Here is a 24,562-nt window from a genome sequence, read left to right as displayed (position 1 = left end):
CTAGATCAGGAATGATTACATGCCAGAGGTGGGAGTCAGTCATACATGTGCACCAACAAGTCGTAAGTGTTAACTTCAAGTCTCAAGCAAGTCCCAAGTTACTGTAGAATCATTCAGGTGATTCTAACAAGTTTCCACATCTAAAACAGTCAAATGGTCACAAAAAATCATTATTATTATTTTCAAGCCTGCTTCCACCTTAGAAATCTGACCTTTTGTTGCAGTCAATAAGGACATGAATTGAAGCTGGGTTACACTGCAGAATCACAGTCTTTGGGAACTTTCTGTTCCATGATTGTACATGAAATATTAGAATTCCCTATAACTCATGCAAAGCCAGGGTATTTTTAAGAAGGGAGGAGTAGTCGCCTATTCATTTACAACCCTAGTCTATTGTGTTAGTTAGAAGGAGTACAGAAGAAAACAATTGTTCCTGGTTGCCGTGTCTAGCCAATAAGAAAGCTTTTTTTCTTTAGTTACATCCCCAAGTTTGGAGTGAGTTTTTTTTTTTTTTTTTAATGAATTTCATGTTTGAGCCCAGGCAGAAATAACCTTTGTGACATCATCTGAGTAATTTCTGAGACTTTAAAAAACTCCTTTAGAGCCACAGATGACATTATACATCATTCTTTCTACGGGCTGACTAGTAGCTCCTATGAATAGTTAACTGACTTGTAAAAAATGGTGGAGTGCCTCTTTAATGTGGGCAGCCAAAGCTGAACTTTGCTGACTAAAATAAAGCACAAAATAAACAAAGCTAAAACTAGAAATACCTGCTCAAAATAAATGTACAGCAAATACTTTATGCTGAGGGAATAAATATTTTATTTTTGGTTGGTACTCAAAATATTGAGGTTCAACACCATGCCCTAATGCAGAGTAAGGTCATACACAGAATGTATAACTCAACTCAGTTTTATTTACAGCACCTTTCACACACACATACAGTCCAAAGAACACACACAGAAATAAAAACACAATAAATAAATTCCAAAGAGGGTTACTCCTATCCATGCTGTATATTAATGACTTATACATGTCCAAGCATCAATAGCATCAATATTCAAAAGTATGAAGATGATTTAGTCATGTCTACATGTGCAGAAGACGTCCAATCAGCTTCCAAAATTCTTAGATCTACAATAATAATAACTCTGAAGGCAGAAATCTAAGAAAATAATGACAAGCAGACATTCAAGTGTGCAACTAGTATACAACTTAGTACACTGCTTCAAAAATGCACCTACCAAAAAGTTCTTAGTGACAACACTAAAGCTGGCTGTCATTGCATTCATTTTTTGCTGTGACCTATGTGTGTTGAGAACGCAGGCTGCCGTTTTATTCTTGGATTTTCTGTTGCTTTTCTTGGAACCTAAGTTTAGCATAATGGGCTCCATGTTTGATGTCAAAGTGCCGCTGTACATTTTCTTCCTTTGGCACAAAGAGAACACACCAACTTGTCTCTAAAGCACCAAAATGTATTTGCTTTCGCATGTCTCATGAAATTTTCGTCCTTCTGCGTCAACATTCCTTTCTTGGACATTTTGGTCAGATTCTACCATTGATGTTATCAGCTACAACCACTTGCTAGAGTGCCACGGCTGCAAACGAATATATATGACATGGACATGCTATTTAGCTTATACACCTGAACACCTTCAGTGCTCACACAACAAAATCTGGATGCATTCAGGGACACGTAATGTATGGACACCATACTTCTGTAACACAGTATTGCACAAATAATATTCTTTGCGAGCTCTCAGAGGGCTGACAGTGGCTTCAAGACCAGGGCCACTATTAGAGGGGACTGTGAGGGGCCACATACATGTTTTACATTTGGGTAAACTGTGCTGTCAGTAAAGGGAAGTAAATATTGGAATGACCTACAACTTGCACTAAGAGCATGTGCTACGTATCTCACATTTAAGACCCAAAAACAATGGCTCAAAGCAAACCAAAATTGTGACCACTTCTAACTTAACAAGGTGCACAGAGTATTTTGTTTTTTTTATCTCTGTATTGTATATGTGTATTTACAGATTGTTATTTGTAATGTCTCTGTTTTTGTTACCTGCCAGGGAATACGGTTGTAAATTAACACTTTTGCTAAAATCTGGCATGTTTACACTTTGTATTTTTATGATGTTCATTAACGTGCTGTCCCTATAAAATAAATAAGTAAATAGATAAATTAAAAAAAGCCTGTGCTGGTGCACACAGATGACAGGGGCATAAACATATATTTGACCTGACATCTGGGAGGCATATTATGCTTAAAAATCTTAGGAAAAAATTGATTAAAGGGCATTTAATGTTTTTTACTTTGGTACCTGCTTTCCCCTGAACCTCTGTGCCATGTCTCATCACCAGGGGGAGGTGGTGGACATCCAGTATGGCAACGTGGACGACCTGAGGAGAGCCAAAGACAGCCTGAACCACACCAATCAGATTGCTGTGGTCAAGCTTGGCCAGGCGCCTCTGCTGTACAAGGTAAGCTCAAATCAGAGCTCTGCAGTGTGCTGCTGCTCTGCTCTGCTGATAAGAGAATCACACGTGATTTACTGCTAGTCCAGATCTACCTGATACTATAATCCTGCAGCAGGAAAAATATTCAGCCAGACTGACGAATGAGATCTTTTGATCTCTAAAATAAGTGCAGGAGCAAAGTATGACAGAAAAAAAAAAGATTTTCACATAATGAGGGGGTTTAAAACTGAGTTTCCAAAATGATACTGGGTATGTTAATATACTTATGTGCTGCAGCTCACTGCCCTCTGAAGAAACCCCAATACAGCTCGCTGCACAGGGATTTAGGGCCTAATGTATATGGCTAGTCATGCATCACTAATTCTTTATATTATTTTTGCTATAGATTTATCATAGCTGACTCCTGTAGCTGCATATCTTCAGTGTGAAGATGTCTGAATCCATTTGCCTTTGTAAGGAATAACATTAGTGATGCATTGATTGATTAGACCTGTTCCGACTTGGATGTGTGCCACATTCAGCTCTAAGCAGTTTTCCTATCAATTAGGAGATGACGGGGAAAATATGAATTCCGATCCAGTTAATCAAAAAATAAACATCTACTTACATGTTAATTACTGGAAAATTTAGCTTCAGTTTCTATTAAATTAAAAGTAATTCAATTATACAAACCTGAATACAAACTCCATGTGGACTGCAGTTGAGCAATGGAAATAAAGACTGTATGTAGCTTCCAGCACAATTTTATCCATGTACGTCAGCTGACTGAATTAATAAGGACATCGTCAGACATTTTATTTTACCATACTATAATTATATAGAGATATTAATTGAATTTCACCATGTTCAGCACATTTTCAGTCTGTGCAATAGTGATCAGTGTTGGTAGTGTATTATTGAGGTCCGAGCCACACACATGGCTGACCAGTGCTTAACTTGTAAATCAGGAGATCCCGGAGCACAGTAAGCCTGTTGTTCCGGCAGGTCAGGGGGAGACAAAAAGTCACAGAACACATCAAAAATCCACAGTAGGTATGTATGTGTTACAGCTGATTCACACTACACACTTGAGCAGTGCATGTGTGTGGTGTTGCCCCCTGATTTTCATTTCAGTGCCCATATTAACTGGTTACAGCGTCCACACAGCCCGCATGAGCAGCATGACTCACGCGCACGTTTGATGCTGCTCTCGCATAGGCTCGCCTATTTTTTCCACGTGATGCACGTGGTTCTCAGCAAAAATACAAATTAAAAATGATCTGTTGAAAGTCATATCAACATTATATGAGAAACAGGACACCTCTTGCTACAGTCTCTTGTCTATATCTGTGCAGTAAGTCACAGACATGAAAAAAATTGGGTGCAGGGCAGTGTTTGTTTTCTTTCTCTCTTTTCTCTTCTCCCTCTGTCTATCCCTCCCTCCCTCCTTCCCTCCCTCTCTGAACGAGGGGGAAATGACTGATTTAGTTCAGAAAACAACTATTTTCTTCAAACTCTTCTGCAGACTCTATGTAGTAAGATAGAACTTTCAGCAGCCGCCTCGCAGGAGAGATGCAGCCTGTGTGGACACCACAGTATGTGTGAGCCGCAGCAGTTTGGTCATGGTGCCGTCACGCACTAGTCCAGCATGTAGTGTGAACCAGCCGTTAGCTGTTGGAACTAAGCAAGTGCTATCACAAACAAGGAATTTTTTTTTTTATTCTATTAATCAGGCCATGCACTCAAACACATCAGGGGAGGTGCATAAAATCAGCTGTTTGTAGTTTGCAGTTCTCTCTCTCTCTGACTGCCCCTTCACTTCACTTGTTTCCCACGTCAGTTTTTAAGTTAAGTCGGTTTTTATTTACATAGCCCAATATCACAAGTCACAATTTGTCTCAGGGGGCTTTACAATCTGCACACTGTGTGACACTCCCTGTCCTGTTGACTCTCAAAGAGGGTCATATGTCAGTGTTTTTCTTTCCCAATTCATCAAATACAGCAGCTTGGTCAGCAGCTCTATGCAACAAACCACAACAATGTAGCTTCGTGGTCAAAATAGTAATAATAAATATGTAACGTCTGGGTAGCTATTCAAAGCTTACAAGTTAAAATGTAATAAATGTTGAGTCTTGGTCTCCCAAATTTCTGTGAAAAGATATTTTAATTTACTGATATTGAAATGATATGTTTAGCAAAAATATATTCTGCATTTTACCACAACAGTTATTATTTCTCAGGTCAAGAATAAACTTTGCTGTTTAACTTTTAAGCAAAGGTGAAAAGTCCTGAAAGTGCCATGAATGAAACACCTACTGACACCTACTGAGTTTACATGTCCACTGATCCATCTCTTTCACAACTCAACAAAGTCCATCTGCTGATGAAGACTGTAAACAGATGTATGGTCACTTCTTTACTACCAGATGAGGAAGACCAGCTGTGGTTTAAATGATGCCATATCCACATAAAATAAAAAAAAAAAACAAAAGAAGTGGGGAAAGGACAAAGACAGTGAAGTGTTAAGAGTTAGTATCTTTATTTGTTCTTTTACTTAAAGGGATAGTTCACCCAAAGATGAAAATTCAGTTGTTATCTACTCCTCATGCCAGGTCTGGTTTACTTTTTTAGTTCACAAAACACTGTTGGAGTTTCACAGGAAAACAGTGTTGCAGAATCTCCCAAACAATGGAAGTGAATGGTGACCAGTTTTCACACGAAAAAAAACAACTGAAAAATAAAAAAAACATAAAATACCTCCATACTCTCGTGTTATCCAAGTCTCCTAAATCTCTAACATGCTAAGTTGATTTGAAAGACATAATTTCCACCATGTTTTTAGTCTGAATCTTCACTGTAGATCTTAAACTTGGAGCCACGTTCACATGCACACTGTCTGAACTGAGTGTGTGCTGTGACAATGAGCAAACAGCATGTCAGGGATTTAGGAGACTTTGATTACACCAGACAAGCAGTATAGAGGCATTTTATAGTTTTATTCTTTTGTTTGTTTTTTACATTTGAAAACTGGTCATCATTCATTTCTATTGTTTGGAAGATTCTACAATGCTGTTTTCCATTGAAACTCTGGACTAATCCCTTAAGCCCCAGTCAAGCTGTCTTTCCCTTTAGGCTGTCAGCTTGCACATGTAGGCTGTGCCCTAATAAAGTTTCATTTAAATGTCATTTTGGGGAATGCTGTTTTAGAATGTAGTCTTACCTAGTTGTTGTCAGTTTGACTTTTTGTTTTATTTGACAAGTAGAAGCACTATACTGTATTATGGCTGCTGTATGTTGTAGGCAAACCTATATGAAAAATAATGTATGCTTATATTTGTGTGGAAGTGCTAACCACTCTAAATCACTCTGGCACACCCAGATTTTCTGATGCAGAATTTTTTCTGGCTACTGCTACATAGCATAAGTTAAAAACAAGTAAGGAATGACTTTTGGTTTCACACAGGACACAAACCCTGGTCTCCTGCATGGAAGTCCTGTGTTTGTCTGAGCCTTCCTGTACTTGGACTTCTTCTCTTGTGATACTATGTCACCTGATTTTGACAGCACATCAAAACAACTAGCATCATTTCTAGAGCCGACTAGGTACCGACAGCATCATCCTTTGAACCACAGGGGCACTGACCAAGCTACCATATTTGACACATTGGGAGTGTCAACTAGCTGTTAATATATAAGAGCCCTGGATTTACTATAAAATCATCATTGCCTTATTCATTGAACTTCTGACTGTGAGGTTGGTGATAAATGACAGGCTAATGAGCCATAACAGCAGTAAATGGAGGTTACCAAAAAAAGGAGAGGGGAATAAAAAAGGGTCACCGTACTGGATTTACATATACACAGTTAGACTTTTAAAAGTCCATTAAATCAGACACATGGGGCCCTTCCAGCAACAGGCTACTGACCTATTTTTCCTCCTCGCCCACAGTTTGTGACAAATTTGATCAGGTGTGCTTCATAATGTCTCTTTGTGTCAGCAGGCGAGAGAAATGATCGCCCTCTACATAGAAATGGGGAAGAATGATTGATGAGCCTTGTACTCTCACTAATGAGTGTGTGACGGTGACTGCAGGCCCAGTGTTACACATGGCTACATTCACATTTGATACACACACAGAGCACATGTTTGGACCATGTTAGACAGTTTGACAAAACTTTTCACTCAGTCAGCACAGCACAAGTCATTGTAGGCGAAACTGTGGATCACTTTATGATTGAATGAATTAAATGAATTAATGTCCATATCTTTTACATTTCATGAAATGCTTTTTTGTACTCCAAACCAAACCTTCTTCATGTTCACATATTACTGTTACACATATCATACAAAAAGCACAAAATGACTGTTAATTAGGTGGAAATTTTCCTACATTCAGGTACATTACTGTGACCAGATGAGAATGTGTGAAATCAGGACAGGGAAGTTAATTTAGAGTAACATCAGAGTGTAACTTAGACAATTTGTTCATTCATTGTCCGTAACCGCTTATCGTTGATGTTTTGTGGGGGGCTGGAGCCAATCCCAGCTGACACTGGGCGAGAGGCAGGGTACACTCTGGACAAGTCACCAGTTCATCACAGGGCTGACACATAGAGACAGACAACCATTCACTCTCACATTAACACCTACGGACAATTTAGAGTCACCAGTTAACCTAATTAGCCTGCATGTATTTGGACTGTGGATGGAAGCTGAAGTACCTGGAGAGAGCCCACGCTGACAGGAGGAGAACATGCAAACTCCACACAGAAAGGCCTGAAATGATATCAACAATGTGTTATTTCTGACTAATCAGTGCAATACACATCAGTAATACTCATAATACATGCATGAACAAAATACATGAAGACTTGTGTTGGGTATAGGAGGTGCACTGAAAGACAGCAGAATGAGAAAAAGGATTAAGAAAGACTTAAACAAAGACAATAGTGATACATAATGCTTCCTGTTTTTAGTGACTTTTATGTCCACCATATAATGAGTGGCAGAGATGTGTTACCAGTTGTAAAAAAAACTGTAATACCAACTAATTTGAGAATCACAATTAAGTATTCACAATATGATCAATTTCAGTATATTGTCATATTCCAGTCAAGTTATTTATAATAAATGTATTGATGTTATAATGTGTGACCTCCAATCAAAATCACAATCTGTGAACATGAGTAGGAATTTTATCTGCTGAAGGTTTTCCTAATGATTATTGATTTTCCACATATTTGTCATATATTGGTAATCCATGTGAATGTCAGTCACGTGTGTCTATTGTGTTCCTGTGAAAGCAAGTGTGCAAAAACATGAGTTTTCCTGTGTGAATGTGCAAAGGTGCGTGCATGTCAGTGTGTCAAGTCCACATGGTTTACACTGTGTGTGTTAAAAAAAATGAAAATCTCTGTATTTGAGTAGTTATTGTTAGTGGGTGATTTTGTGTGTGCATATAAGTGAGAGTATTTAAGTGTGTGTGTTTCTGTGAATCTGTGTGTGTGTATGTGTGTGTGTGTGTGTGTGTGTGTGTGTGTGTGTGTGTGTATGTGTGTGTGTGTGTGTGTGTGTGTGAGCCTGTGTGTGCAGTGTCCCTGTTTCCAGTGAAGGACAGAGTTGTGATGAGAGGAGAATGACCGTGGCTGGTGTCACATATTCAATAAAATAGTCATCTACTCTCATAAAAAACAAGGACGCTACATCTCCCATGGACAACAGTGAAATACAGCTCTGCACAGAGGCAGCTGCAGCTGCAGCACACTGCCTCTCACCCACATACTATTCTCTCTTATTACCAGTGATGTTGGCTAACTAAACAACAATACAATTCATCAGCATTTGATCCGATATTCACCTCAAATATATTAAAAAGTGACTTCAGAATTATTTAGTGTAACTTGTTCCCATTCATTAATATGGGACAAGAAACATTCAACATACAGTCAGTTGTAGTGTGAGGCCAAAATCAAAGCAGAAAAACACAATTCTGTTTGACTGTCAGTTGAATATATATGGTTTACTAAATGGGCTTCAATTTTGGAGTTTTGGTCCTGTGGCATAGTCTTAAAGCCTTCACAGATAATGCCATAATTAATCTATGCCCAAACATGGTCAGACCCAACACATTTACAGCATATAAAATTAGTCTACTGGTCTGAAAATCCAAAACAAGGGAAGTATGAATGTACAATGTCTGAAAACACAGCTCAGCACCCTTTTCTCTCATTCCTCAGGGTCAGTGATATCCGATCCCTGACTACAGTTACATCTGCTCTGTTGATAGAGACAAAGCAAATGTAACTCTGACCTTAGCTGCCATAGAAACACCATCAGGGACTACCTCTTGTTTTCCCCAAAAGTGAGGCCTGTTCCCCAGAAACTCTCTGATCACTTTGGTGAGCAAAAAAAAAAAAGATTTTGACTTCATGGCAAGTTAAACAACCTTAAATGTGATAATATGTCAGTTACTTTCTGTTTGTACCACATGTTTTTTTTAATATAAATGTATTTTTTGTGAGTTTGTATGGATGTACCATCTCTCTTTCTTACTGACTGTACCACTGTGTGTTTGTGTCCAGCTATCCCTGCTCTCTGAGCTGGGTTTTGGAGGTGTTCTGCTCTACATTGACCCATGTGACGCCCCCCCTGGCCGCCACACCTGGCATCAAGCCTTCAGAGTCACTCTCAACCCTGGAGGGAGCCCTACCATCAGTGAGTGTATGAAGCTCAATATATACATATGTGTGTGTGTGTGTGTGTGTGTGTGTGTGTGTGTGTGTGTGTGTGTGTGTGTGTAAATTCCACTTCTACCTACACTGTGAACCCAAATAAGTCAACAATACTTAAAAAAATTGAGCCAATCACTTGCCACAATTTTGGGGGGTTGATTAAAAGTTGGAGGGAGCTTAAATATGGTTAGTGCTACATGAACCCTTTGATTAGAGCTAAATTAAAATATTTGATTAAGCCAACTCAAATGTTTTCGGCAACTCCTCACAACTCTCACTGCAACAAGTTAACACATTGTAAAAACAAAAAAGTTGAGAAAATTTAAAATTTCAACACAACTTAATTCAATAGATTTGAGTTTTGAGCCCAAGTTTTAAAAAAGATTTACCAACCAATAATGTTTTCTTTTACTTCAATCAAAGAAGAAGAGAAATCAGGTTCATAGTTCACTGTGAACAATATTTACAATATTTTCGGGTAACTTCAAAACCTCACAAGATTTAATTTTTATCTGAAGAAGAAAAGTCAATCATATCAACAAAAGATTTTAGGTCAGCAAAACATTTTTTTTTAATTTATTTAAAAACTTTCTCAAAGTTTTGAGAATTTGAGTTTAATTCAAAACTCAAAAATCTAGTAAAGGAAACTGCCTTTAAATTATGAGTTTTCTCATTGTTTTTTCCCACAGGACAGAACTGATTAATTTTAAGAATAAAAAAAATATATTCATGTTCGGTAAAAGTTTTCAGTTTTTGCTCCTTATTACAATTGATTAATGTGAGCATATGGTTTTACAGTGATGACCAGCACATATGTCAGTTTGATTGGACTGGTCAATCTTTATATTGTAACAAGGTCATAAACAATGTTTAACTTTGGTCTTGTGCATTTACAAAATTTTCTAAAACATGTACCTGTAAGTTTACACACTAAGGACATGTGCACAGTAACATAACCAAAAAGAAAATTCTCCCCTTAATATCATATCTTTAAATATCACAAGCTGCACATGAGACAAGGAGCATCCTTGTTCTAGTCCTCAGCCCTAAACAAAGGAGTCTGAGTTCATGGTCAGACTTGGAACATTGCTCTCATTCTGAGTGCATCAGGATCAGTCTCACATAGCCAGACTTGTCTCCACAGAAATGTCTGGCTCCACATTTTTTCATTCTACTATAGGGGAAAAATGCTGTGGCTTCTTTGTATTTACTTGAATCAATCACAATTGTCTTGGGCGGTGCAAAGTCCAGGATGCAGTGATGGTACCTCTGCAAAATAATGTCAGGGTGAACTTGTTTTGCATGTGAGGAGGTGAGGCCTGGCATTAAAAAGGTTAAATCCCCACAAAAGAAAAGGTCACAGCTAGTAGCTTGTTTACGTCTGTACCATTTGCGAGTAGGTTAAGGTAACTTGACATTTTCAGAATATGCTGTATAGAATACTGTGACGTTAGTGTTGTTTACTGTAGCAACAGTGATTTTAAAACAGTAACACACAAATTGTGGAAAAACAACTGGGAAAAAAAAATACATAAAACACCTCCATACTGCTTGGCTGGTGTAATACAAGTCGCCTAAAGCCCTGACATGATGTTGACTTACACACACACCGTCACACAACACACATACATTTCAGACAGTGTGCACGCACACATGAATGTGGCCCAAAGCTAAGGATCTACAGTGATTCAGGCTAAAACATGGTGTAAACAACACCTTTCAACTTGGCATGTTGGAGCTTTAAGAGACTTGGATTACATCAGATGAGCAGTATAGAGGCATTTTATTTTTATGTATTTTTGGTTCTTTTTTTTCGTTTGAAAACAGGTCACCATTCACTTCCATTGTTTGGGAAATGCTGCAACGTTGTTTTCCTGTGAAACAGCTGTGATTTGTAGACTAAAAAGCTAAACCTGACCTTGAAGATGAATAGATAATGACTGAATTTTCATTTTTAGGTGAAGTATCCCTTTAAGACCCGATTGGTTTTAAGGCAGACATTTCTCCAATGATTAACCAAAAAAAGTAAAATTATACTTGTGTTCCATAGCAACAGCATCTAAGATTTAGAAATTCCCATTGTGTCCACCATAATATGTGGAAATCAGGCACTGCTCTCTGTTGGTGTTTTTAAACACAAAGATTGTATTATTATTATTACTGCTACTAATTTAAGCACATATATCAGTTCAAAGACAGCTCTCTTTGGAATCTGGTCAATGCCAGAAACTTACTCACATTTCCTACCTTGGCCTCAGGCAGAGGACGTTATATCTCTCTGTATCTCTGTGACTCTCTCGTACTGTATTTAAATCACCCTCCCAAGATGGATGACCTCTCCGACACTCAGTCTTGTCCCCACTTCCTGTTTTTCTGCCCGGTCTGGCCAATAGGGACGTGTCATTACCACTGAAGTATCTTTAGTCCTTGTAAGAGTCCCAGTACCACAGTGGCAAGACCCAGTAGAGCCCCAGCAGATGTCTGGACTGCTGTGTGAGCATGTGTAAGAGCTTGTGTGTGAAAAAGTGTGTGTGTGTGTGGGGGGGGGCGGGGGGGGGGGGGGGTGGGTTGAGAGAGAGAGAGAGAGAGAGAGAGAGAGAGAGAGAGAGAGACAGATGCTGGCTGTCTAGTCTCACCAATCGCAGGTCCCTGGTGCTAATACACCTCAGAAGAACAGAAAATGTGAAAGGACACCTCATTACTCATATCAACCATACTGTATTCAACGACCACAGACTGCCAGGGTTAAATCTGTTTTTTTAGTACTTTAAAATATTCAGCAAAATTAACAAGAAGAAATGTCTTAGCAGCATGTTCTACCCATTCAGCCTTTCAACTGGTATTAATCTGCAATTTCCAAGTATTTCATTAAAGATTAAAAAATCTCACAGTTTTGCTAGAGTACTCCATGAAGGCTTCTTTTTTTCATTGTCCTGTTTCCATCAAAACACACGAAGGAGCACTCCAGCTCCCAGTGTTTTGGGCAGGGGACAGGGGACACACATCTAATATCAGCCACACTGGTGATAGTGATGTCACACACGTAATATGAAGTGATAAACAAACAAACAAACAACATAAAAAGTGAAGTCAGTATTCTGCTTAAAAATTTCTCTTTCACAAAAATGCTATTTTTTCAAGTTTTTTGTCTAAAAAGTTTTTTGTTTTGTTTTTTGGTGCAACCAACCAACATTCAAGTAAAAATAAACGAATGAAAAGAAGAAGAAGAATGAATGAAGCCCACACAAAATGTTTTTTGTGTCTGAAACTAGAAGATCTGTTCTTTCTTTTGATATATTCCATGTTAACATATTCATATAAGGGTGCTGAAAAATCTGTGAATATTGTCAAAATAGTGGTGCTGGCTGGCAACTTTTTAAAAAACCTACTATAGTGCCACACAACTGTCAGATGCAATCAGTGTAGCTTTGCAAAGTTTTTGGTGTTTTTGCCTTGTATAGTCTGTAGAGTTTTCTTGAAGACATATAATAGTGTAATGGTATTGTAACCAAGTCTCATGGCATTCGGAATAGATTGTAGCTGGGATTAAAATAAATATATTACCTATCTCACATGAAGTGACATAACTCCTGACGAAAGTCACAAACATAATGACAAGTAGCAAAGGCCCACAGGCAGGAATCGAACCAGCGGCCGCTGCAGAGGACTAACATACATACATGGGGTAGATGCTCTACCAACTGAGCCCAGCAACCACCCCACAAGCATAATGAAACTTAATAATCTGCTGGAAATTTTTTGGACACAATAAATCTAGATTCAGACTGCTGACCTAACCACAAGGGATTCACAGGACACAATGCAGGTTTGTGGCCCAGTGCAGGTTTATCGTATTGATATCAGCCTGCTGTTTACTGAAAATGAAAATCTATACATCAATTTCTATATGTACATGCACATAATATTATAAAATATATTACTGCTTCAAGTCTAATTTAAAAGTCACAAAAAGTTTCAAACTTTTGCATGCAGGTTAATATTGATGCATTCAAAGGAAGCTCCAAACAGTAATATGACATTTGCTCCCATTTTTATTTATTGAATATATAAAATTCAGTTATTGCAGCTGCTCTAATCTGCTGCCTCCAGCTCTCTGATGCCAACTTAAGCGTCACAGATGGTAAATCTACTGTATGTGCTGTCACTTGCTACAAATGCACATTATTTGGTGGAAGAAAGCTGTTTGTAAATCTGTTCCTTCATTATGAGTTATCAGCTTCCCAACAATATGTTTTCATTCATAGATGATTAAAAAAATGACTGTTTTCATGTATGTCACTGCAGCTGGCACAGTTGTGATGTTTCCTGAAACTTATGAGCCATTCAGTTGAATAATGCATGTGTCGTTCCAGATTTCTAAGTCATCATTTGTTCATTTGTTTCAGCCTGATTGAATTAGATTTCTATTAATGCAGGTGTTTAAAGGTTAGATATTATAAATCTCTGAGCAGTGCTTAAAACAGGAACATTCCAAAATAAGTAGATAGTAAAATGGCTTCCTTGGGTATTTCTATTTCTGGCTATGTAGCAATACTAGAGTTACATTTTTTTTGTTACTTTTCATTGATTTTTTTTGCGTTTGAGTCATTTCACTGTTTCCAGGTTTAGTCCTTCTGTACATATGCAGTGGATGCAGATTTTTCCCTGGACTCAGAATATAATGGCCATGAGAGAAAGGACCAATGTTGCCATATCTGTCATATGTCGTAGTAAGAATCAAATCTCTTGTTGATGCCCTTTAACTCATGGATCTCTCCAGCATATACAATACAGTATTCAGCTTATTTTCAGTGCTTGTTTTCACTGTTTTTCATTTTCTTTTATGTCATGAAGTGTGAGTATGTAGTGTGTAACTCACAGTCATTACAGCAATTAACCAGACAGTATTGACATGACTGAATTACAGGAGAAGGCATCTCCAGTGTTTTTCACCCAGAACTGACATCATTTACTTGTGCAAAGATAAAGATATCAGTCCTCAACTTGCAGGTTTGCATGTATGGCACATTTGCATTGGTGTTAATGTATGGATGTTATAAAACTAAAGATCTAACATATCATTTAGTTAAATAGGACATATTAACTAAAAATTCAAATTTAAAAATTTAATTTGAAATGTGTTGTTTTCACACCATCTTAAAAGCGGGTGCAGCTCAGTTTATGGGCTATATTTGTGGGACACACTGGGTGAAGAAATCAAACAAAGTAAAGATATCAGATAGTTTAAAAAGATGTACAAAGATATTATTTTGCAAGGTACATAAATAATTAAAAGGAATGTAAAGCACACTGAGGGTGGTACTGTGTGTGTCAAAATTAAACAAGATGGAGGACCCAAAAATGCAGACAATGAAATAGAAAACAGTTCAAAGGCATTTCATAAATAAAGTGGATGAATAAAAGCTTACAAAAACACAGTGAGGTCAAAACCAGGGTCCACAAGAAGAAGAATCCACAAAAGGCAAAACACAAAAACTGTCCAAGAAAAATAGAATCAGGTCCAACAAGAAGGCAAACCAGGAGAAGGCAGGATGACACACAAAGGGCAACGACGAACTGACACAGAAACAGAGAAACACAGGGACTAAATAGATCAAACACAAATGGACAAACAGGTGAAACCAATGGCCATCAAAAAGAGTAGGAAAAGGACAAAGACAGACAAGACACATGAGGGAGGACCAAGAGTACAAAATAAAACAGGAAATAACCAAGAAAACCCAAAACCACGACAGGTAGCTCTCACCAAGAGTACGGTGGCCGTCAGCGGACAAAATGGCAAGCGAAAGCTATCTCACATCAAACTACAATTATGTGTGTAGGATGAATTACCTGTCCAGCAGAAAACAGGCAACCTCGGCGTCACTGTGAAAACGTTTGTCCTCCATCAGCGATTTCCATCGTGTAAACGCTATGCTGATGTTGATTCGTGTTTTTGCCGTTTCCTGTCATGCTTGTGTTTACTTTCTTCACCTCTCTGCTTCTTGGATGACGGGGATTCACTGTCCGCTGCTTTTTGTTCTGGTACAGTGTATGTATGATCCTCCATTTGTCAAAATTGTGCCAGTCAAGGTTCACAACGCTAAATGGTCTGCCAGCAATCACCCGCATCTATCCTCCCCGTCTACTTCCGTGTTTACGCTGCAGCGTCTACATAAAGTCGCCATGGGCTTCCCAAGACTCACTGTTAGTGCAGTTTGTCCGCTCTGCGCTGCCGTAGACGGCGCAGGATGATGATCTCCGTAAGTCGACCCGACAGTATGTAACTATAAATGGCAATTTCTAAAGTAACGGGAACATTTAGATTATGAGTTTACGCTGATTGATAATAATAAATAACATACTTATATATAATATATCTTATTTATGTACATAAATTCCTGTAATTATTACACACTGGTCCTTTAACTTTAATGAATTTAGCACATCTACTCGTTGTTTATCCCTTACCTAAATGTGTAATGTGTGTAATATTTTCACATCTTGAATACTGAAAAAAACATACTGAAAATTACATGTGAAATATTTCATTAACTGCACATATGCCAAAGTGAAATGTAATTTCATGTGTGATAAACATATAGAAAAAATAAATAAATAAATAATACATATATATATATATATATATATAAATATATATATTTGTCAGAGCAGAAAGAGAACGTATCATACCACCCTTGATTTGATTTCATTCTTACCAGCCTACAGCTCTGCTGTTTAGCACTGACAGTCAGCTGCCTTTCTTCAACTTAATCTTTAAACCAGTCCTTGCTGGGTCAAGATGGAAACTGGATCCATTAGTGCAACAAAGTAATCTGCACCATTATTCCTCTCAGAATGTAACCATTTTCTGTAAGATGTTCTTAAAAGTGCTCGACTACAGATGAATCAGATGTGTTTTTCATGTGAGGATTCTGCAGTGTTGTTTAACGTCTGGCTGATCTGGCAGTCATGCTTTGTTGTATGTCAAAGGGAGCATCACTGCATCTCCTGGTGGTGAAACAGAGAATAAGAACTGAATTCACCACACTATGACTTCCAGTCATTTCAGGGTGGGCCTGTACTTCACACTCACCCTGGTACAAAACAGCCCCTCGCAATTTACTGAAATGTAGGCCACTTTTACACACTTCATGTGCACTTACGATGCGAGAGCTGAGGTATCTCCTGCTGTTTTGTGTGGCTGCTGTAAAGCTGTTCTATTGCACCTGTTTTGCTAAGTTTGAAACATCTTTACTTTTCAGGCTGTTGGTGTTTTAAGAGCTCTAAAATACACTCAGTTCTTTGCGGTGTCAAACAGAACCTCCCTTTTCAAATGCAAAAATAAGACACAAGAAGCTGTCACGAGTGCTCCCCAGCAGAGCTGCTGGTGGTGGAAGAGCTGTTTAGAGTCAGTGTAATTCCACTGTTTGCCAGGGCTCTGTATAATGTTCCCCAGACTTTCCCCACCTCTCAGTTTATTGTTTGGACTTTGTTGTCTTCCTCTCTCCACCCTCTCCTCCTCCTTCCTCCGCTTGTTAATTTGACTCTTCCTCGTATCGCTGCTGTGTCTTCATACACTGCCTGCTGAGCCATTCCCAGCAAATCAAAGCCTCCGTCATCTCATACACATGCTCAGGAATAAAGGGGCTGAGGAGAACCTTAAAGCGTTCTTTGGCTTGTCCCCATAGGAGAACACTTTTTGTTTCCTGGGCCTTTTATAAACAGGATTTTCTAAAGGAAAACCCTTCTATGGTGCAATGCTCCACCCAGAAACCTCTCTGGGGGTTCTATCCAGAATCTTTCCACCTTCTAAGGGTGCTAACAAGAACACACCCAGGGGGTTCTACCAAGAACCCTTTTATATTTCAAGAATTTTATCTAGAATCCACCCAGGGGGTTCTACCCAGAAGCCTTTTACATTATGGTACAAAGAAGCCTTGGCCAAAAAGTTCTTTGAAGGTTTCAGTAGCACTCTCTGGGGGTCTTGTCCAGAAGTGTTCCACCTTCTAAGGGTGCTAACAAGAACCATCTAGGGGGTTCTACCAAGAACACTTTGAAATTCCAATGTTTCATCTAAAACATATGCAAGAGGTACTACTGAGAACCCTTCTATGTTCCAGAGGTTGTATCTAGAACCCAACCAGGATGTTCTACCCAGAAAACTTAAATTATGGTACAAGGAACCCTTGATGAAAGAGGTTTTCAAGGATTTCAACAACACTTTCTGGGGTTTTTACCCAGAATTGTCCCAACTTCTAAGGGTGCTAATAAGAACCCATCACAGGGGTTCTACCTAAACCCTTTTTATATTCTAAGGCCTTTGTTTAGAACCCACCAACTGATTTCAATAATCCATGACAAACTCTTCTATCTTGAAGGGGTTCTTTGCATGAAAAGGTTTTTTGATGGAACCCTTAGTCTTGATGAACCCTTTCTTCAAAAACTCGTTCTTTAGAAATGGGTAGAACTCAGCCTCTCAGGAAGGACCCTTTTAGAACCCCTATTTCTGACAGTGTACAGCTTCCCCAGTTCTCTTATTTAGTACATATATGTGTATGTATGCCAGTGTGTTGGCTTCGGAGAGGAAGCGCCTGTATTTCTGCATGTATGAACAGCTCAGTAGGATGGAAGAAGTGTGTGTGTTTGTGTGTGCTTGTGTATGTCTGCAACCCTGGTAGTGTGTCTTGGATGGGTATGAATGTGTATATATTTATGCATGTGTTTTTCACAAGCCTGTGAATGTCACGTGTATCTCTGCATTAACAAAAAGTAGAAAAAAAAACATCAAGTCATGTGCAGATTCCTGCAGAGCCTGCAGTGTTTGGTTAGATATCATCGGCAGGTGTTCGCTGTCAGATTTACTCCACGTTGCACCAGCATTCATCTCGTCTGATATGCACCATGCTGCTGTAGCATTCATTTATTCTTGGAAGAGATGCCACAGCTCGGATCTTCGAGCTCGCCCTATAGCTGTCTCAAGACTTGGTGTAATGCTGAACCAGGGCCAACAGAAAAGTCTGTGCAACTTGGAGACGCATTAAAATGACTGACTGAGAAGACATTGGCTGTAACTTTGTTTGGTTTGATTGTGTGTAAAAGCTTGGTTAGCTGTTTAATTTGGAGATGAACAGCTTGATTTGAGAAGCACACACACAGATGAATAGTTTGTAATGGGGGAGGGGAAGCACACGTTGAGAGCCAGTGAAGTGTGGGGGAAACATACAGTTATAAAAAGGCATGCTTAAAGGGACAGTTCACTCCAAAAATACAAAAAAAAAAAAAAAAAAAGAAAATCACAATTTATATTCTTTCTGGTCTGTAGTGCTGTTTATCCATTTAGATTTTTTTGGTGTGAGTTATATCAGCTATAGACAGAGGCAGAACTACCATATATGCAGATAATGCACATGCATTAAGGCCTGCAACCAACCAGAGCATGTCCACAAGTCTCAAAATACTGTACTATATAGATACAGGCCCTAATTTAACATAACATAAAAACTCGCTGTTGCTATATTTTATCAGCATGTGAACCTATATGTGGGAATGGAAGGTATTTACAGTGCTTATTCAGGCAAGACATTTAGTTCATGGTGTCACATACTTGCTGCCATTCACCAAATAAATATGTATGTAATGTTACAATAACACAAAATTTTTGCATATAGGAGCTAATAGTTCATCCACTCATACATCTATGTCATGTTTCTAAATTAAGTTAAAATAACAAGTAATGTGTGATTTTGTTCCCATGGATTTATTAAGGACAGTGCACCTTTGATATACGTAGAACTTATTTATTATTTTATTTGACAAAAAAAATCAACCGACACACTTATGTTTTTTGTTTATTTGCTAATGCCAACATGTAGACATGAAAACTGTTGTTTATGTGTTAATGGGTGTGCTCATTAGTGAGTATCACTGAGTAGACTCTATTTCCATCCATACTAAGGTGCACTGTCACCAGTTACTTTTTATATGTGAGACTGTGCACTCACAGTGAGGCTTTAATCTGTTATGATGCTCCAACACCAGATTTTGTCAGGGAGATCACTATCTATCACTATCGTCACTATCTTGGCCTTGCTATTATGTCTCTTCCTCTATATCACTGCAGTGCAGTTCCACTGTTGTTGGTCATTTTAAAACTGCATGCTTTCACTTCTGTCATTCTCTGACATTGCATTATATTATGTCTGATTGTGAGGGGCAGGGCCCAGTTTAATAATCTTGCACTGGGGGCCGATGCTGTCTCGTTATGCCACTGGCTGGTTTCTGCCTTCTCTCCAACATAATGGAACTAGATGGCACTCAGATTGTGAGGCTCAAAGCACCAAAAATATAGTTGAAAATTATTTAATCAGTGTATCTTTCCAAAAATCATGATAAGACTTTACTCAGACCTTATTATGAGCAGTTTCATGTAGGAACTACTTTCTTTCTGCAGTAGAATCTACTTGAACTTTTGTCTAATACACTTCTTTTAACTCAAACACTTCCTGAACCTCACTAAGTGGTTTTGGTGCCTAAACTTAACCAAACTGCAACTGTTTTGCAACAGTAACCACATGAGGACAAATGTCCAGTACGCCTGTCGCTGGTTCTCTCCAACTGTCATATACTGCAATGTTTCTGAAACTTCTTTCTTGTTGACCACCTTTTTAAAAATGACAAACCATAGTGACCCAAGTCACAATAAGCCATATATACAAATTCTGGTTCGTTGTTCATGTTCAGTGAATTAATGAACTTTCCTGACCATTTTTATTGCCATTTCATCTTTACACTTTATTGAAAATATATACATATTAAAACTTTATAAATTAGAGATTAATTCCTTTAGGCTGAGTTAATGGGACATCTCATTGTTTTTATTATCAGCAAAACAACATAGAACATTTTAGCCCAAAAGAGGCTAAATAAGTGCATTTAACTTAAAATTAATAGTCTCTTGTTTTTTCCTCTCATCAGTAAAATATCATACACACTTTAAATGCTTTAGAAAAGGTGTACTGCAGATATAAATTTCAATCTGTAGAATTTACTCCATAGTGTTTTAGTTATTTGGCGACCCAAATAAAATCTCCTGTGACCCACCTGTGGGTCTTGACCCAGTCTTTGGGAATGACTGATATACTGTATTCTATTTTGGGAAAAGTCTTAAATGTTGTTTTGACAGTCACTGGTAGGTATGAGGATGTGTTGGGTCCACATTTGACAAGTAGGATATTTGATTAGATGTGATTTAATTATGTACTGTTTTCCCATCACGTTGGTAAAATAACATCATCTGGGTGGCATTACTTGCTGTTGCAAATTACTAATATGTACACAAAATTGAGCCATTGGGATAATGAAATGTGCTTCTTCTTGACAATTTTGAGGGTAACTGTATACAACAATGTCATGCTGTTCCTTTCATAGTGTAGTCTAGCAGGAATATGTGAGATTTGATGCAGCGCATTGTGTTGCATTGTGTTGCAGTAAAGTTCAGACAGGTTCAATTTTTTCACTGGCATTTAAAATGACTGAATGAGAAGTTTTCAAGTCTGTTTGAATGCAGCCATATTGAGATCAGAGCTGTAAAAATCAATCTTGTTTGAAGTGGTCTTGACTGCTGGGTAGTGAGGTAATAGTATATTAAATTGATTCCATTCAGATAGTTCCTTTGGGTGCAGCATCATTAGTTGTGCAGATGCTGATTTTGGACATCTTTCTGTCCCTCACAACAATGGGGCAATCTGCCTGAAAGACATGCCATGTTCCAGGAGTTTAACACAAGAGGGAAATAGACACTGTGGCCTCCCTTCATGGGAAAAGAGAAAAATAATTGTTTCTGGCACCTTCTTCTTATCAGACACCTTGTTTCTTGCCAAGTTGTTGCCCCTGGTAGTGAGGCAATTTCCTCTGTTCTTTGAATGTAAGCTGCCATGTGTGAGATTTGTCTTTCACTGATTTCTTTCCATATCCCCTCACTGTGTTTAACAAATGAGAACTGCCGGTCAGCAGCTTGTGATTGCTCTCTGGATGTGGTGTTTTGGAGGTTATACAAAAGTAGCTGTGTGTATGGTTGCGATTGCATAATTGTGTTGACCTTTAACATGCAGCACCTCTCTCTCAATGCTTCTTTGATGTGGCTGGACAGAAAATGTTCAAACCATTTCCCCATGTTAATTTTTGAACTGGTTGGCAGGTGGGTATTTTCACTGGGTCCCCTGGGTTATTTAGAAACCTCTGCTGGATTCAAATGAAGCCAGTGAATGGAACATGTACTCATTACCATATTGATTTAAATACAAGGTTGCTACAAGACATCTATTTTTCCCCTTTATATGGACAATCATAGCTACGGTAATGTGAGCAGAGGAATGGAGCAATGGTTGGTCCTCCGTTGGATGTCAGGATGTCAGACAGTGTGATTAGAGTATCTGTACTATTATTCCCTCTGGTGAAGGAAGAACAAAAAAGTTATTTCTGTCATCCAAACCAGCCCTGTTTCCTAGACTTAGTTTATATACGAGAACATTTCTTTTTCTTTTTTTTTTTTTACAAAATAGGTTTCAGTGGAAAAGAAATTGCTGTGTGGATCATTTTCACTAGCAATGTTTATGTTCACTGGCAGGGTTATGTTCTTGTACAACACAAATCTTGAATAAGGGTGATCAATGGATGGGGGGCGCAAGAAGTTTAGTATTTTGACAATGGAATGTAGTTATTTTACTTATATGAAGGTTAGGAAAGTCTCATGCCAGGTCATCAAACACTGACATTTTGTCAGCATCTTCAGCATCTCATACCAATGCACAATGTACATTTGACTGTATATATGCATTGTGTTGTGTTGCGTTGTGTTGTGGGACATGAACCCTGGCCTCTTGGGTTAAAGCTGTGTGTTTGTTTGATCTTTCCATCCACCTAGTCTTCTCCATATGAGGACTTTCTCACTCTTGTGGACACACTGTGGATATAGGTCTGCCTTTGGCTGCTTGTTTCAAGCAGCATCGCAGCATCCACTATCTATGGTTTCAAAGTCCCTGGGTAACAGCAACAACCTCTGAGCCACAACCTACACAGTGAAAACTACAAATTAGCATGTGGGACACTATTGGTATCAGTGTAAAGAAATGTTACCTTTTCTTTTGTAGTGATCAGTGAGAGCTTGCCTCCCAACCTGCAAATGTTCGACCTAAAAAAATCCCTCCTTGACAGTATTTTGCAGCAGCACTGTTGCTGCATCAAGGGCTTAGCACCACCCCTACAGCAGAATGTGTATGCGTGGAGCCCGGCGCATAGCCATCAGTGCTCCTATAAGTCTGGCTATGTGACTCGATCTGGGTGTGTTTACATTGAAGGTATTTGAAAGCCCAGTATGTTTCATACAGACACTAGAGGGTACAATGTGCGTACACCAAAGGGGGGGAGAAAACACCTGTATTTTACGACGTGGGACAACGAGCAGGATGGGAAGGTCATGGTTTTGAGAAGACAGTCAACGTTGCACAGTTCTTTCAGAATCTCTGCCTACATTCAATGGCTTCATTTTTTTCTGCTTTCAATGCCAGTGTTTACCTGCATATGGTAACTTATATGATTTAGAAAATACTTTGAGTAAGTAAAAGGTATTGAGAGGGTTAAGCGACTGAAACACTTGGTTATAGTTATGGAAAGATTGTGTTTATGGTAAAAATGTTAATTGCAGTTCTGTTTAAAGGCTCAAGTTTGGCATTTTGCTGATGCCATCTTAATTTTTTTTTTTGTAGCTAGAAGTGACTGCATTTGAACACATGAGTGGAGCTGGACAAGAGTGAGGGTTTGGTGTGACCGAAAACCCAAGTACACGATGCACACATTTACCATTGTGGTGATTTGTCAATGACAAGGAAGCCACGCCCAAAAGTATACCCTGCTTTATCTTCTATTTGACTCTTAATAAGAGCATAAATTACAAAATATACATCATGCTCTAATGAAGAGGAACTCTAACTAGCAATTGACACCATAAACTCATGAAGAAACTGTTCATTGAGGACATACATCAGCTGAGAAGTAGGATTGTTTCTCATGACTTCTGTACAGTCTGGTTTATTTTTGCTACCAGTGCAGTCGCCTCCTGCTGGCCATTAGAAAGAATGCAGGTTTAAGGCATTAACTTGAGATAAAAAGTTGAAATTATGACTTATTACCAAGATTTTTTATCTCATACTTTTGACTTTTTATTGCATAATTTTGACTTTTTATCTCATAATTATGACTTAACATGAGGATATTTTTTTCTTTCAGTGGTGGAAGTGGGCTTCCATAATAACCTGACTTTCTGCTGACATAAAGGACACAATGCTTCCTGTATTCTGAAAGCTGGCTGTGACATAAATTGAGAGTTGCTGAACCAACCATTATTATCTTATATTCCCAGGACACTTAGCTGGATATTTTAGAATGTTTCCTTCTAATGTAATCTATATAAAAACAAAATACAGTAGTTTTAATTGACTAATTTTAAGGATTTGGGGGTAATAGTGTGCCATTAAATAAAATTCCCATGCAATCATAAAATGTTGCATTGAGAGTCTGGTTTGCATTGTCCATGGGGGAAATGTTTTATTGCATAATGACACACTAAACTTTATCATTCCTGCTCTCCTCTTTATCTTTCTAACAAAGTTTTTCAGCTGGTAACACCCATGCAGCAACAATCTCAAAGTGATGGGGGTAGCAGTTAGCATCCCATAAAGTCAAACTTTACAACAAATTGATTCAATCTGAAGACAATTTAATCAGGATAACAAACAGAGTTAGCCCACGCAGTTTTCAGCCTGCTCAAAGTCAGAGTATTCAGTATGAAGTGAGACAATCACACTACGCCTGACCTCTCATTTCGTTTCAAGGTGAAAACAAACTTTTAGTGAGTTCTCATCAGGAATTAGCTCACACAGTTTCCAGGAGAAAGTACTTTCTCTGTTCATTCTGCTGAGAGTTGGACTTTGTTGGATTCATTACAGTTAATTGGCTGTTTAGTGGGACACTACTGAACAGTTGAGTGTGGGAGCTGCAGCTGTAGCATTAGCATCAGCGCGGGCTGAATTATGCATGGAGGTTAAAGCTTCTGAAAGCTTCTCCTTATGATTTATTAATGTCTGCTTGCAGATAGGAATGGATTAGGTCTGCGGGAGGGATACCAAACGATGACACATCCACAATGGTCACGGCGGAGCTGTGTTACAAAACCGGATGGAAATCAAAGCCAAAATGATGATATTATTCCATCGACTTCCAACATTTGTGAAACAGCGGGTGCTCACAGAATTTAAAGTTTCATACATTGTGTATGAGACAGACTCAATAACTGTGGGAAGAC

The 24,562-nt window shown here is 38.5% G+C and overlaps 1 protein-coding gene across 1 annotated transcript in view; it reads left to right on the top strand.

Moving 5' to 3' along the window:
- naaladl2 (N-acetylated alpha-linked acidic dipeptidase like 2) overlaps window positions 1-24,562 on the top strand; it is a 753,458-nt gene that overhangs the window by 373,491 nt on the left and 355,405 nt on the right. Inside the window, exons 7-8 of the mRNA XM_084722364.1 lie at window positions 2,374-2,493; window positions 9,052-9,184. Of these exons, the coding sequence (XP_084578490.1) occupies window positions 2,374-2,493; window positions 9,052-9,184 (253 nt within the window). The remainder of the gene's footprint in view (window positions 1-2,373; window positions 2,494-9,051; window positions 9,185-24,562) is intronic.

Source organism: Lutjanus erythropterus, chromosome 7 (genome assembly GCF_056507025.1).
Source record: "Lutjanus erythropterus isolate fLutEry1 chromosome 7, fLutEry1.hap2, whole genome shotgun sequence".
Classification (NCBI taxonomy): Eukaryota; Metazoa; Chordata; class Actinopteri; order Lutjaniformes; family Lutjanidae; genus Lutjanus; species Lutjanus erythropterus.
The sequence above is the reverse complement of the archived record's forward strand: the minus strand, read 5'-3'. Positions and strand labels throughout refer to the sequence as shown.